Source organism: Eufriesea mexicana, unplaced genomic scaffold (genome assembly GCF_001483705.2).
Source record: "Eufriesea mexicana isolate 0111107269 unplaced genomic scaffold, ASM148370v2 scaffold16945, whole genome shotgun sequence".
Taxonomy (NCBI): domain Eukaryota; kingdom Metazoa; phylum Arthropoda; class Insecta; order Hymenoptera; family Apidae; genus Eufriesea; species Eufriesea mexicana.
The window spans coordinates 41,326-54,944 of NW_016924300.1; the positions used below are offsets into that span (position 1 = coordinate 41,326).

The 13,619-nt window shown below is 37.0% G+C and overlaps 1 protein-coding gene across 5 annotated transcripts; it reads left to right on the forward strand.

Moving 5' to 3' along the window:
• The first annotated feature begins 63 nt into the window (after window positions 1-63).
• Actn (alpha actinin) lies at window positions 64-13,183 on the forward strand. Of its 5 annotated transcripts, XM_017909309.1 has the most exons (12): window positions 1,007-1,097; window positions 1,490-1,614; window positions 7,352-7,586; window positions 7,700-8,035; window positions 8,261-8,350; window positions 8,763-8,848; window positions 9,057-9,402; window positions 9,491-9,767; window positions 9,858-10,029; window positions 10,100-10,765; window positions 10,841-11,137; window positions 11,212-13,183. In XM_017909309.1, the coding sequence occupies exons 2-12, from the start codon at window positions 1,513-1,515 to the stop codon at window positions 11,368-11,370; spliced, it is 2,766 nt and encodes a 921-aa protein (XP_017764798.1). In that variant the 5' UTR covers window positions 1,007-1,097; window positions 1,490-1,512; the 3' UTR covers window positions 11,371-13,183. The 5 variants fall into 5 exon arrangements, with proteins under 5 accessions (XP_017764795.1, XP_017764796.1, XP_017764798.1 ...); XM_017909306.1 differs by lacking the exons at window positions 1,007-1,097; window positions 8,763-8,848 and adding an exon at window positions 64-258 and having other exon boundaries at window positions 8,261-8,346; window positions 11,212-11,370; XM_017909307.1 differs by lacking the exons at window positions 1,007-1,097; window positions 8,763-8,848 and adding an exon at window positions 64-234 and having other exon boundaries at window positions 8,261-8,346; window positions 11,212-11,370.
• The last annotated feature ends 436 nt before the right edge of the window (window positions 13,184-13,619 follow it).

Genomic DNA, 13,619 nt, shown 5'->3' on the forward strand with positions numbered 1-13,619 from the left:
AACTGATGCAATTGTTGTCTTTCTATGTATAAAATGCTTATGCCTGTATGTCCGTGAAGTCTTTGAGGAATGGTGTTACTCTCGTTGTTTTGGGAATTTCACGCGGATTACCGTACTATTTTTATCGTGTGTGGGTGAATCAGGTGTCTTAGTCGTCTTTGATACTATTTTTGATATCTTCGTATTCTCTAAACCGTTTGCTGGGCGAGATTCGCGCTTAAAAGAAGAACGGAGGTTAGTTTCTGCAGATGTATCGGGGTATGTAGTTTTCTATGAAATTGAGTTTTAAACGACTTAAAACGGTTTGATGAATGTAACAAAATTTTGTTAGATTGTTTAAAAAATATATGAAAATACTTTGATTATTTATAATTTACCTCTATTCAATCAAGATTCTTTATGCTTTAAGCTATGTTCGAATTCTCTTCATTTTGATTTAACGCGTTTGTTACTTAAACAGCAATATTTTATTAATAACAATCACACATAAGTAGAATTTATAGTTCTCTTTAATTTGATTTTTGAGTAGGTTTTATATATTACAAAATATATATGAATTTAAGTTACAATTAGATCTTACCATATACATGATAAATTTTGTGAATAACGTTAGCAATTAAAAATAATAGGATATGTTCATTTGGTATTTACATTAAAACAAGAATTATGTATTTTGATGTTGATATGTTTCGTTAACCAATCGAATAAATCTTTGATTCGTGTCATTTGTATGCATTTGCGGGGGTTAGATACGAAAGCTGTTAGGAATAGGAACTCTGAAAGGGTGACGGGGTGTCGAGCAAATGATACGGGCAAAATCAGGGAAAGCGAGCAAGTGAGTTAATGAGTGAGGGATAGAACAAGAGAAACACACGTAAAGAGAGAGAGAGAGAGAGAGAGAGAGAGAGAGAGAGAGAGAGAGAGAGAGAGATACACAGCAGCAGACAGAGCAGAGACAGAGACAGAGTGAGACAGAGTAAAAGAGCGTGGGAGGGGAGGCTCGTGCGCCGGCGAGCAAATCGTGTGTCAGACTCGTGGCAGAGGGGTCAGCGCGAGAGAAAGAACGACACGAACCGAACGTTTTCTGGACTTAGCGGGTACGTTTTCACGTTACAAAACGTACACCTTTTTTTAACTATCAGTTATATTCATCTTTTTCCATTTTTTTTTGGAATTATATTTATCATCACTTTTCTACATTTGTTTCCTTTCTTCGTTATTTTCTTCCCTCCTTTTATTTTTCGTGCGTGCGTGCAATTTCTTTGCTGCTTTCTTTTACATTGACGAATTTCACTTCTCGTCCAGCGATACGCTAAATCATAATGTCTGTTATTATCGCAAAGCAAGTGTAAGGGAAGACTGAACGAATTGTCAATCTCGATTATGGTCGGGATCATCGTGCTGAGAACATAATCAGGTGTTCGCTCGTTGATTTTTACATATGAGAACATTTGTAGCTGTGTGAAATAGAAATCATTTACGTTTAAAGGAACGTGAGATATCCGCGGAAGGATGAACGACATGGAAGCTTATGGGGACGGATACATGGAGCCAGAAGAGGAATGGGAGAGGGAAGGTCTTTTGGACCCGGCTTGGGAAAAACAGCAAAAAAAGGTAAGTTAAGTTTGTCCTTTTCTCGTTTAACAGTATTTTGTTCATTTTCTTTCGCCTCGATGAAAAAGCTTAATTCAGTGTGCAATGATATACAGCCGGATAAACGAATCGGTTATATTTTACCGTTTCCTTTTACAATAAATATTTTTAACTAACGTAACTATTTTTTCGAAACACTATTAAACGGTATTATCGTTATTATTGTAACAACGTTCATTTCGAACGTTTGACACTAGCAGATCATTTATTTATTCAATTTTTCAATCGTTGTACATAACCTCACGGAGTGCGGTACGATTTTCGAGTAGTTTGAACAGAGTTAAAAACCTAATAAGCAGATTAATTGCGCGCAAGTTTTACTTGAATGGCAATGAAACTACGCGTTACATTTTAATCGATTTTGTTTTAAATGAACGCCTAGTGATATTTATGATACAATTCCCGCGAATTCAATCAACACTTTACTTTTTCTGAATTCCTCTACTATTAGACATTTATGTTGTAATTGTGTACATGTAAAATATATCTCCTACATCTTTATCAGTTGTAGGTATTATATTTTGAAGTAGCCTGTAGAGCTCAGAGTACAAAGTATCTTCTATCAACACTGGACACTTCCTCGATATAAATTTCGATTCGTGATATACGGAGAAATAATTATGTTAGCCGGTATCGATGGATAACGTTAGAAGAATTACCCGGACAAGGTACAAGGGAAGCAGATTAATACGGTGTCAATTGATAAAATGGAACAACTTCAAGTACGCGTTGAAAATGTTTTCTTCATTTTTGGCAGAGGCTCAAGGCTCTCAAGTCCGACTCGATTACATGTGACGCTAGACGGCAGCCCTTTGGATTGTATTTTCAGACTTTATGATAAAAATAATCGAGCACTGAGTCATTTCGGAGTATCTTAATTTCGTCGATATTTTTCCTACTTTTCAGAAGATCAATTTCATCTGATCGAAATAAAAGTGTCCAACGAAACTAGCATCTCGTTCCACGATTTTGCGAATACTTTGTCGTCGAGATTCTTCTTTGTCTGTATCAGTAACCTCGTTAGGAATATCTAACTAAAGTATTTGACAATTCTGACGAATCAACATCGTTGCTAATTTTGTCCTCCATTTCTGTCTCCACCCCAATTGGGCTTTACTTCGATATCAACTTGTATTTCCATTTTATGAGTTAATCTATCGACGATGAATATTAAGTATCTAGCATTCTTATTGAAATAAGTCCCAGTATGTTAACGATCGATGCCGATTTTCAGAAGTCAATGTTGATCTCACTTGACATTGTAAAAATAAAAATTCGCAGACCTGGAGATTTCTACGTCGTCTACATCAAATACTCTTTCGCACATGGTTTCGACGAAGCTTGAAAATAACGTGGAAAGAAGCGATACGACGAGAATTACGCTTTTAATTGCGAAACACGTGCATCTATTTGGCTTGTGTATGTCCAAGAGTTTCATTGATACTCTCATTGACGAATAGTACGGTTAAAATTTTCCATGTGTCCCGCGTACGATCGATAGGTGGATAGATACACGGAAAACGAAGCTGTCGACTAGTTAACTGTACAATTTCTTGTAAAATCTCGGCCACTTGGTCGGCTTTCGAATTGCACACGAAGCATTCTGGGGAACGGCGGTAGGTATTTTTTCTTTCGCTTTCAAATGGGTCGTGTCGCTTTATGCCTCGCGAAAACGCTATTTGTCTTTACTTTGGCGTCATCATATTTTCATCCATTCATCCATTGCCGAATACGTCGTATTCCAAAAATCATCTTAATTCCAATTGTCGGCAATATTTCGATCGCGAGAGGTAACTGCTCATCACCGGATACGATCCGTATTTGCCGAACGTGTTGGGGCGTGTATTTGTTGTATTACACGATTTCGGTTATCGTAATCGTATTGCGAATGCGTTCACGCACGTGTGCGTGTAATGAAGACAACGATCGTTTCAGCAAAGTGCGCTAAGGTAGAAACGTGCCATTGCGAAGAATCGACGAAGGTTACGGAACCGCTTATCTAACGTTACTGTCAACTCGTCACTCGTATCGTACTGCGATACGGTGGCACTCTTTGCTATTCGTCAGGGATACGCGGCGTCGATGTACTTTCTTCGTCGTTTTTGCTCGCACGACGTTTGACGTTACGGTATAAATAGGTAATGCATACGGTCGAAGACATCGATCATACCCCGGGTCCATATCCTCTGATCAATCGCTGGGTCGAAACTTAGCCGGCGCTTAACCTTTCACGATACGGTGTTACCCACTATTGTGCGGGATTTTTCAGCCTGCCTGCTATGTCTCATTCGTTCCGCACCCTCGAGATGTTCTCATTGAGGCATACGATTGCTCCAGCTGTTATTGCTTGGAAATCCAGTTGATAGCGTGGCGGCAAGGTGACGCCGGTGATTGTTCAATAGGCGAAAAGAGAGAAATAGGTTCGCGTCCCAATGATGGGCCGGTATTGTCAACGAATAACACAGTTGAGGGATCGATTGATTTCTTTCTCAACGCGAGTAGAAGATCGTTAACCTTTGAGAAGTTTCGGCTGTGCGCCAAATCTTAGATTGGAATCGGGTGACCTACACATGCTATGCACCAGTAAGTCGATTGTTATGCGATGATAAGTTCCGTTCGCGCGAACACCGCTACCGTCTGTTCGTTGTAGATTCCGCGATTATGCTTGGTTAAAATGCAATCGATACCCACGATTTATTATTTCCAACCGACTATTCGCAAAGGTCGAGTGATAATTACGCGAAATATCCACTCCGAACGTAACCGGTTCGAATGGTTTCTTGAATGAATTTCATCATTTCCGTCCGTTCCCTTGATACTGTCCGCAAATAGACCATCGAATATGATGGTTTCCGTTATGTATAATCCTGCAGGCTTATTTTCGGCACGCACACACACACACACACACACGCGCGCGCGCGCGCGCGGTGCGCAGAGAAACGATGACACAATAGTAGCTTTTTCTTTGAATTCCTCCGAGGAATTTCAACGATTCATGTGGTATCATAACCAGGCATAGTCATTGGGTTTCCGCCGCCGATTAGCTAGCTCGCGGCGATCGGCTACGCGACAGATTCCGCAGAAGACGTAACAAGTAGGACGATGTTGTTGAAAGCACCAAACTACTCTTGTGAAAGGTGCAAACTACGTTTATTAGAGATAGAACTGTTACCGTGTGATTTGACCGGCGATATTGCCGCTAGTTTAACTTACTTGCCCAGGGACACCTGTTCCCTGTGCTTTATTCCAAGATCGGAACAGCAGAATGTCGTGAACCGACAGCTCGTTTTCTCGATTCTCGTAAATCTCTTTTACAACTACCTTTGTTCTATGATCGTCACGTGCATTTTACTTTGATTTTGGCTCGGATTTTATCTCACATTTTGGCCTTAGACTAATGTGTTTCAAGGCAAAGCGAAATTGCGTAAAAGGGTTCGCGTTAATTGGACTTCTCGCTTCGGCCAATAATTTTTCACCCACTCCGAGGAATTTATAACGCTTCGTCTAATTATACTTATTATTAATGGCGAGATGTGGCGCGGAGAACAGGGCACAGAAGTTTCCGCCATGTTATGGAACTTTGACACGGATGAAAAAGAAATTCAATGCCAGAATTTAAGAATAGATATAAGTTGCAAGCGTATTCACGAGCAATATTTAGAATTTGGGTTACGTGAATTATGTGCATCGTATTCAGGCCGTTTCGTGTTTAACTGCATTTATTTTTGGTACATCTGTAGCAAAAATCTTGTGTACCAACAGTTTCAAGTTTACGCACTTTCCTATTCGTGTTCGGCCTGATATTTGATTAGCGAAAAATCGCTTTAGATCGATCGCGATCCAGACACTATGCCGCGGATTAAAGTCTGTCTTTATGCGTATCCCATATCGTTAATGCAATATCGCACGAGGTAGTAATTTTGTTTATAGGGGGATAGGGATGAGTCACGAACGTAAGTAAAGAAAAACCTTGTAATCTCATTCTTATTTTATGCAACTATAATCGTTTGTTTACATAACCTGACATTCGTTTTATTTTCGCAAAGTTACCGTTCCGCTTATCGGAATTTCATTTTCAGCTGATATTTATTTTAATTTTTAACGTTATGCAGTTACAGGAAAGCGAAATTTTGGATATTTATAGAGATACAACAATGTCTGCGTTGGAGGAGAATTACGACATTATAAAATGCCGGTGAATTCTTGCAACACGTATTTTTGAAACGATAGTTGTTGGTTGCCATGAGAAATGCGATCATGGTTCTCATATAGATATAGATAGGATGATTTATCAGCGAATAAATTTAATCGTGTTATAATTTACGAGCCATTCGATGATTCTAAACGAGATTCAAAAAATTCGCACCACCTATTCTCGGATCTCGAGAATTTTCTCTTCGTCATTTACTCGAATTTCTGACTACCAGTCAAGGTGGACGTGATGGTAAATTTAGGGTACAAGCGTGCGGGGATGATCGGCGTACCAACTATAAACTGTAACTGCGAACTGTAAATAAGAGGAGAAAAATGTGGAATTATCGAATTTCATATCGCGATCGAAAGTGAAACGAATTAAGGTGTTTTCGAAAAGCCTAACTGCTCGGCATAAGCGAGAAGAGTCAATGTTTTACAAATAGATCTTAGAGCGCTCGTAGAAGTTAAGGTGGCTCATGTCCAATTTTGGCCGGTCGCGCTTCACGCTACCCGTATTAAATTTCAGGTAATATTTTTCTGCTGTTTCCCTCTCTCCCCACTTCTCTATTTATCTGTCGATTTATCTATCTGGCCAACTAATCTATTTATGCATCCATCTCTTTGTGAAAAAATTCGCCAATTTCAATGGCGCCATTTTTCCTTCCTCTCCAGCATCTTTTAGCAACGTAAAATTCAGCATAACGATATTATCTATTCCCAACGTTATCAAATCGGTGAATTCTTCTCAACGGGGCACGCTGTATTGTATTATTAAAAAAATATGATTTGCAATCGATATGGTAACGATAAATATGTCTTTTTCATTCGAAATTTCTATTATAAATTCTACGTTATCTTTTCTTTTCTTTTTTCTTTTTTCTTTTTTCTTTTTCCTTTTTCTGTTTCTTTTTCTTTTTCTTTTTATCATATTTAAAATGTAAAAGTGAAAGATTTCTTTCGTAAGTCGTGTTTCGATCCATAGCTACGATAGAAGATACGACGAGGAGATACTTGTTTCATAATTCGTGTTTACAAATTGGATATTGCGAATTTAAGGACGAAACGCTTGATTATTAGGCAAAGCGTGTAAATCGTATCGTTTAACCGTGCTACAGGGTATTTTCGGCAAGTTATCGAGATAATAGATATTTTATCGCGTGTTCGAATAAAATGTCGAATTTTATGCTTCGATATATCAAGAGTTTGAAAATCTTTAGTCTGAGCAATAGGAAGCACGGTTTAAGAACCGGGACAGAAGATATATATAGCAGGAGGGATTGGGGTCGTTACTAAAATATACACTAAGCAGCAGTCAAGCTCAATTCTCCATTTTAAATTCTTTTTAGCCATGAAACATTGCACTATTTAATGGCGGATCGATTGATCGGGATGTTCTGAAGAAATGACGGTAGTCGAGAAATGAGTAAACATCGGTGTTACATGAATAGTAATTGTCGCTCGTTGTTAATTGTCGTCGTTATGTATGCACTCAATGTATTTGCAGACATTTACAGCATGGTGTAATTCGCACCTTCGTAAAGCCGGAACAGCTATCGAATCGATCGAGGAGGACTTTAGAAATGGACTGAAATTAATGCTATTACTCGAGGTAATTTCTGGAGAAACTCTTCCAAGACCAGACAGAGGCAAAATGAGATTCCACAAGATTGCAAACGTGAATAAAGCTCTCGATTACATTGCCAGTAAAGGCGTAAAATTAGTTTCTATTGGAGCAGAGGGTAAATACTTTAATTATCCGTTTACTTCCTTAAATTAAGTGAATTTAAGTGAATTTAAGTGAATTTAAGTGAATTTAAGGAAAAAGTTACGAACGTTATTTAATGTTTCACAGAAATCGTGGATGGCAACCTGAAGATGACATTGGGAATGATCTGGACCATAATTTTGAGATTTGCTATTCAAGATATCTCTGTGGAGGAGATGACTGCTAAAGAGGGTCTTCTACTGTGGTGCCAGCGAAAAACTGCACCGTATAAAAATGTCAATGTTCAAAACTTCCATCTGTCTTTCAAGGATGGCTTGGCGTTTTGCGCTCTCATCCATCGTCATCGTCCCGATCTTATCGACTACAATAAACTTAGCAAGGATAATCCTTTAGAGAATTTGAACACTGCCTTCGATGTTGCTGAGAAGTATCTCGACATTCCTCGTATGTTAGATCCTGACGGTAAGTACAAAATATCTGATCTCTTTAAATGATTTTGTCACTGAAAGCAAATATTGAATGTTCTAATTCATATTTTATATCGATTAACGCGAGAGAAATTTTGTTAACCTGCTACTACTTTAGGCATTTTGTTGGGGTTCAGGATGGAACTACGATCAAATGAGCTTTTTCCATATCATTTAAACGTACAGATTCTTAATATTATATTCCCTTAATATCATATAGATTTGATCAACACACCCAAGCCAGATGAGCGTGCAATCATGACGTACGTGTCCTGCTACTACCACGCGTTCCAAGGTGCTCAGCAGGTCAGCGTAAAGAAATGCGTGTTGTTCCCTTACTTTGGTTACAAAACGACCTGTGCTATCTTCCACTAATACAATACAATCGTATGCTTACACTTAACAGTGTTTCATCATGTTAATTTCATCGTATAACTGTTATAATTGTTTTATGTCTAAACGCTACATACTTGTAAAAAGAAATATTGACTGTAGCAAAAACTTTCTTGATTTATCTATACGTATGTTTTTGTTACCCCTATAGTGTACAACCAGTCCATGATGTTATTAACTAGAGACAATCATTATATTTCTAATACACCAACGAATCACAAATATCAATTGAAATTATACTTCTTGATAGGAGTAGACAATTTTTTTCAATGGATACTTTTAAATGCTAACACTGCATGGTTTGAGTTTTTCCGAATGTGTTTTTCTAGATATGCGAAATACAGCAATGCCTGATGAGAGAGCTGTGATGACTTACGTTTCCTCATACTACCACTGTTTTAGCGGTGCACAGAAGGTGTGTTTTGCATTTAAAATTAATCGATAACACATAAGAGTCACGTTATTTGTGTCAAATGTCTCATTCCACGTGTACTAAACCAAATACGTAGAAAAATATGATATACTTCTACTCTATATTGTCAACGTATACGTAATGATTGATACATCGAAGAATATATCTCTGGTTTTGCCAAAACAAACGTCTTTGCTTTCTTCCATTATAGGCAGAGACTGCTGCAAATAGAATTTGCAAAGTTCTAAAAGTGAATCAAGAAAATGAAAGGCTCATGGAAGAATACGAACGTCTGGCATCCGATTTATTAGAATGGATAAGACGAACCATGCCTTGGTTGGCTAGTCGTCAAACTGATAATTCCCTTGCCGGTTGTCAGAAGAAATTAGAAGAGTATAGAACGTATCGTCGTAAACACAAGCCACCGCGGGTTGAACAGAAAGCTAAACTTGAAACGAATTTCAATACTCTACAAACGAAACTGAGGCTGAGCAATCGACCTGCTTATATGCCAACGGAGGGAAAAATGGTCTCCGACATTAATAAAGCTTGGAAAGGTGAAGCATCGTAATACTCGTGTTGACCTTGTTCAAACCTTCAGTATCATTTCTAATGAAAAATTAAGATCATTTGATTCATTTATAGGTTTGGAGTTGGCAGAGAAATCATTTGAGGAATGGCTCTTGTCGGAAATGATGCGTCTTGAGCGTCTAGAACATTTGGCTCAGAAGTTCAAGCACAAAGCTGATGCTCATGAAGAATGGACCGCAGGAAAGGAAGAAATGCTCACGTCACAACACTTCCGACAATGTAAACTCAACGAATTAAAGGCTTTGAAGAAAAAACACGAGGCTTTCGAATCTGATCTTGCAGCACACCAGGATCGTGTAGAACAGATAGCTGCTATTGCTCAAGAGCTCAAGTAATATTGCAGAATACTTGATCACATTTCTTTCCTTAAATTATTTTCATAATGTCAAAATGTTGATACTATCGATATTTTTTTCTTCAGTACCTTGGAGTATCACGACAGTGCATCTGTCAATGCTAGATGTCAACGAATTTGTGATCAGTGGGATCGTTTGGGTACGCTTACTCAACGTAGGCGTCAAGCACTAGACGAGGCCGAACGCATTCTCGAAAAGATTGATGTCCTACATTTGGAATTTGCTAAACGGGCTGCTGTAAGTTTATTTTATTATATATATTATTACAAATTTTTCCGATACTTAATCGTTATTACATCATTTTTAGCCATTCAATAATTGGTTGGATGGAACTAGAGAAGATCTAGTAGATATGTTCATTGTTCATACAATGGAGGAAATCCAAGGCTTAATGAATGCCCATGCTGCGTTTAAAGCAACGCTAGGAGAAGCTGATAAAGAATACAATGCTATTGTAGGATTAGTGCGCGAAGTTGAATCAATCGTGAAACAATTCCAAATCCCAGGAGGTCTTGAAAATCCGTATACTACTCTAACTGCTTTAGATCTTACGAAGAAATGGAGCGATGTCAGGCAACTTGTACCTCAACGTGACGGTACACTGCAAGCAGAACTTCGTAAACAACAAAATAATGAATTACTTCGACGGCAGTTTGCTGAGAAAGCTAATGCCGTTGGACCGTGGATAGAACGTCAATTGGACGCAGTCACCGCCATCGGTCTCGGTCTTCAGGGTACACTGGAAGATCAGCTGCATCGTTTGAAAGAGTATGAACAGGCGGTCTATCAATACAAAGCTCATCTCGAAGAACTAGAAAAGATTCACCAAGCTGTTCAAGAAGGTATGATATTTGAGAACCGATACACTCAATATACGATGGAAACGTTACGAGTTGGATGGGAACAGCTACTTACTTCAATAAATCGCAACATTAACGAAGTAGAAAACCAAATTCTTACCAGAGATTCGAAGGTAGGTTTTTTTTAAAGAACAATCGTCGTTTTTTTTATAGTAACTAAAATCTTTTAAATTTAACGTACATTGCAGGGTATTACACAAGAACAGCTTAATGAATTCCGTAGTAGCTTCAATCACTTCGACAAGAATCGAACAGGCAGGTTGGCTCCCGAAGAATTCAAATCTTGTCTTGTTTCTCTGGGCTATTCTATTGGAAAGGATAGGCAAGGCGATATCGACTTCCAACGTATTCTGGCTATTGTTGATCCAAATAATTCTGGTTACGTACACTTCGATGCGTTCCTAGATTTTATGACTCGCGAATCTACAGATACTGATACGGCTGAACAAGTTATCGATAGCTTCCGTATACTTGCTGGCGACAAGGTTTGCATATTTTCATTCAAGTAACGAAAATAATTTTATTTTGATTATAATTAATATCATCTCGTATTGTTTAGCCGTACATCTTAGCAGACGAATTGAGGAGAGAATTACCACCTGACCAGGCTGAATACTGTATTCAGCGAATGCCACCTTACGAAGGACCAAATGCAATTCCTGGAGCATTAGATTACCGTTCGTTCTCCACTGCTTTATACGGTGAATCAGATTTGTAAAGGCACATATCAAAAATCGAAAAAAAAAAAAAAGAAAGAAAAACTTTTAAACGATTTCCAATTTAAGAAATAGATCAAATGTTAATTCAAACGTTTGTCCCACGTGTTGGTACTCTAACGCATCTTTATAAATTACGAATCTCACCGTGATGAAAGAATCATCGACTAGCCTCAAGAAATACAGTATAATGTTCGAAGTATTTGAAAGAAAAAACAAAAAAACAAAAACAAAAAAAAAACAAAAAAAAAAAAGAAAAAGAAACAAAAAGGCTCTAATACGTGCCTCAAGTGTTAGCAATTTTTTATTCGTGATATTTTTTTAACGTAAAGGAACCCGAGAGCCATAGCGATAAACTTTGATATACCGATATTTGCTAATGTCGACCATTACTGCAAAGTAAAAGCGATATTTAATGCTCGATGAAGGTGGTCCGTACTTAAATAAGTCTGTACAGTGACAATAAATATACAATTTACATACCTTAACGTTAAAAGAATAGCACAATCAAATACAACAGGTTCTTCTAGAACGTTTGCTTCTTGCCTATGTCTACAATGAATCCTATAATTAGTAAGTTAATGTTTCAATTGTATATAAACATCTTTGAAAAGTCACACGAGTACCAATAATAGAGAAAATAATAAGCATTTCCTTCTCGCAAACGTTCCAGAAAAGAAGAGAACGAAACTGTTCCATAAATGAATACTATACGAAAATGTAAAACGTGATTAAACGATTACGTACAATTATCGCGTGCGTCGATATTGCAGCCTTGCATTATTATTAAAAGAAAAATTATATTTATTATGAGTACTTGTATGTTTTTGAAAAAGATGTTTAAATTGCATCATTCAAATATAGTTTAATTTCTTCTTTGAGGAAAAGCTTAATTTGTCCAAGCGAGATGATTTTTTAGTTGTACTTGGATAAAGTAAACACAACTATCGCACAGTTCCTAAATACAATATTATTTTCGTCATTAAATGACTTTTGTCAAGCATAGGATGCAAATCGATGCTCGTAATATTTGCGAAAATTTGACATGTGTATAAATTAAGGATATTAACGACATAAACGAATTTTTGGAAATCCGTACGTACGTACGAAACGACCTTCTCGCTAAGGATCCAGAAAATATTACGCTCGAAATCGAACACAACGTTCATATTTTTTTATAGTAAGCGGCATGACGAATTCTTAAACGAGAAGCCGCCTTTATATTTCGCAAATCATATATTAAATAATGCGAAACGATGCTAAAGAAGGCAAATTATTTATTTATTTGAATTAAATGATTATTTATTATTGTTCCGATAATTAATTACGGTAGTAAACAAAGCCACTTTTTCAAAGTATTTATTTTTATAAATATTTGAGAGAAGTGATAAATGAAAGGCCACTGTAATATAAGAAATATTATGTAAAATTTTCAAATAGCAACCGCCATTTCTTGTGTCATGTGTATTAGATCACAATTTATACTCAGCAGCCTAAATATCATTTAATCGAATCATTGTCGTTCAAATCATTGTTATTTAAGGTCATGGAAGACGCTCGTGTGTGAAATGCAATTACTTATTCGAGGAAAGAAAAAAAGGTATATTATGACATTTTTTGCTTGGAATTTAGTGCTTCTTCAATATTTATCTTAACGCGTTTTGCGAGTTTATTTCATTTTTCTTTTTTTCATTTTTGTTTAAAAGAATTATTATTGGGCTTTCTATAGAGACAAACCGCATAAAAAGTTGGGTAGATTTACTGATCTACTGAGCAGTATGCATTCAGGCATATATAAATACACGCTCGCACGCACATACGTACATAAGTACACGCGCACGTGCGTACGCACATACTCCCACACTCACACGCATACACATAAAAAGAAAGAAATAAAATTATGAACATTCGTGATAGTGAAACATGATGAATTTGAAATAAGTACGTATGTGTTCAATGTATGTATAATCGAGAGAAATTTTTTCGAAAATCGAATTTTCGATGCGTTCATATCGTATTATGCACACGTATACATTCTCATTAATAATCATATATATGCATAATTATAATTCTTATAATTTTAAACCATTTAATATAACTTTTACAACTTTAATTTGATCTGAACATCAGCTCGGCAATCGTATCGTATTGCATATTACACTTGTCGACTAATTCTACTTTTGTTTTATCAATTTCATCTTCTTCTACTAATTTAACAACAAAAAACATTGTAAAATTAAACTACGACAAA

Bases quoted from the DNA above. Each gene is read 5' to 3' on its own strand.
- Actn (XM_017909309.1), top strand. From the start codon at position 1,513: ATGAACGACATGGAAGCTTATGGGGACGGATACATGGAGCCAGAAGAG. The intron at 8,036-8,260 runs GTAAGTACAAAA...AATATCATATAG, and splicing joins TCGTATGTTAGATCCTGACG to ATTTGATCAACACACCCAAG. The intron at 9,403-9,490 runs GTGAAGCATCGT...ATTCATTTATAG, and splicing joins CATTAATAAAGCTTGGAAAG to GTTTGGAGTTGGCAGAGAAA.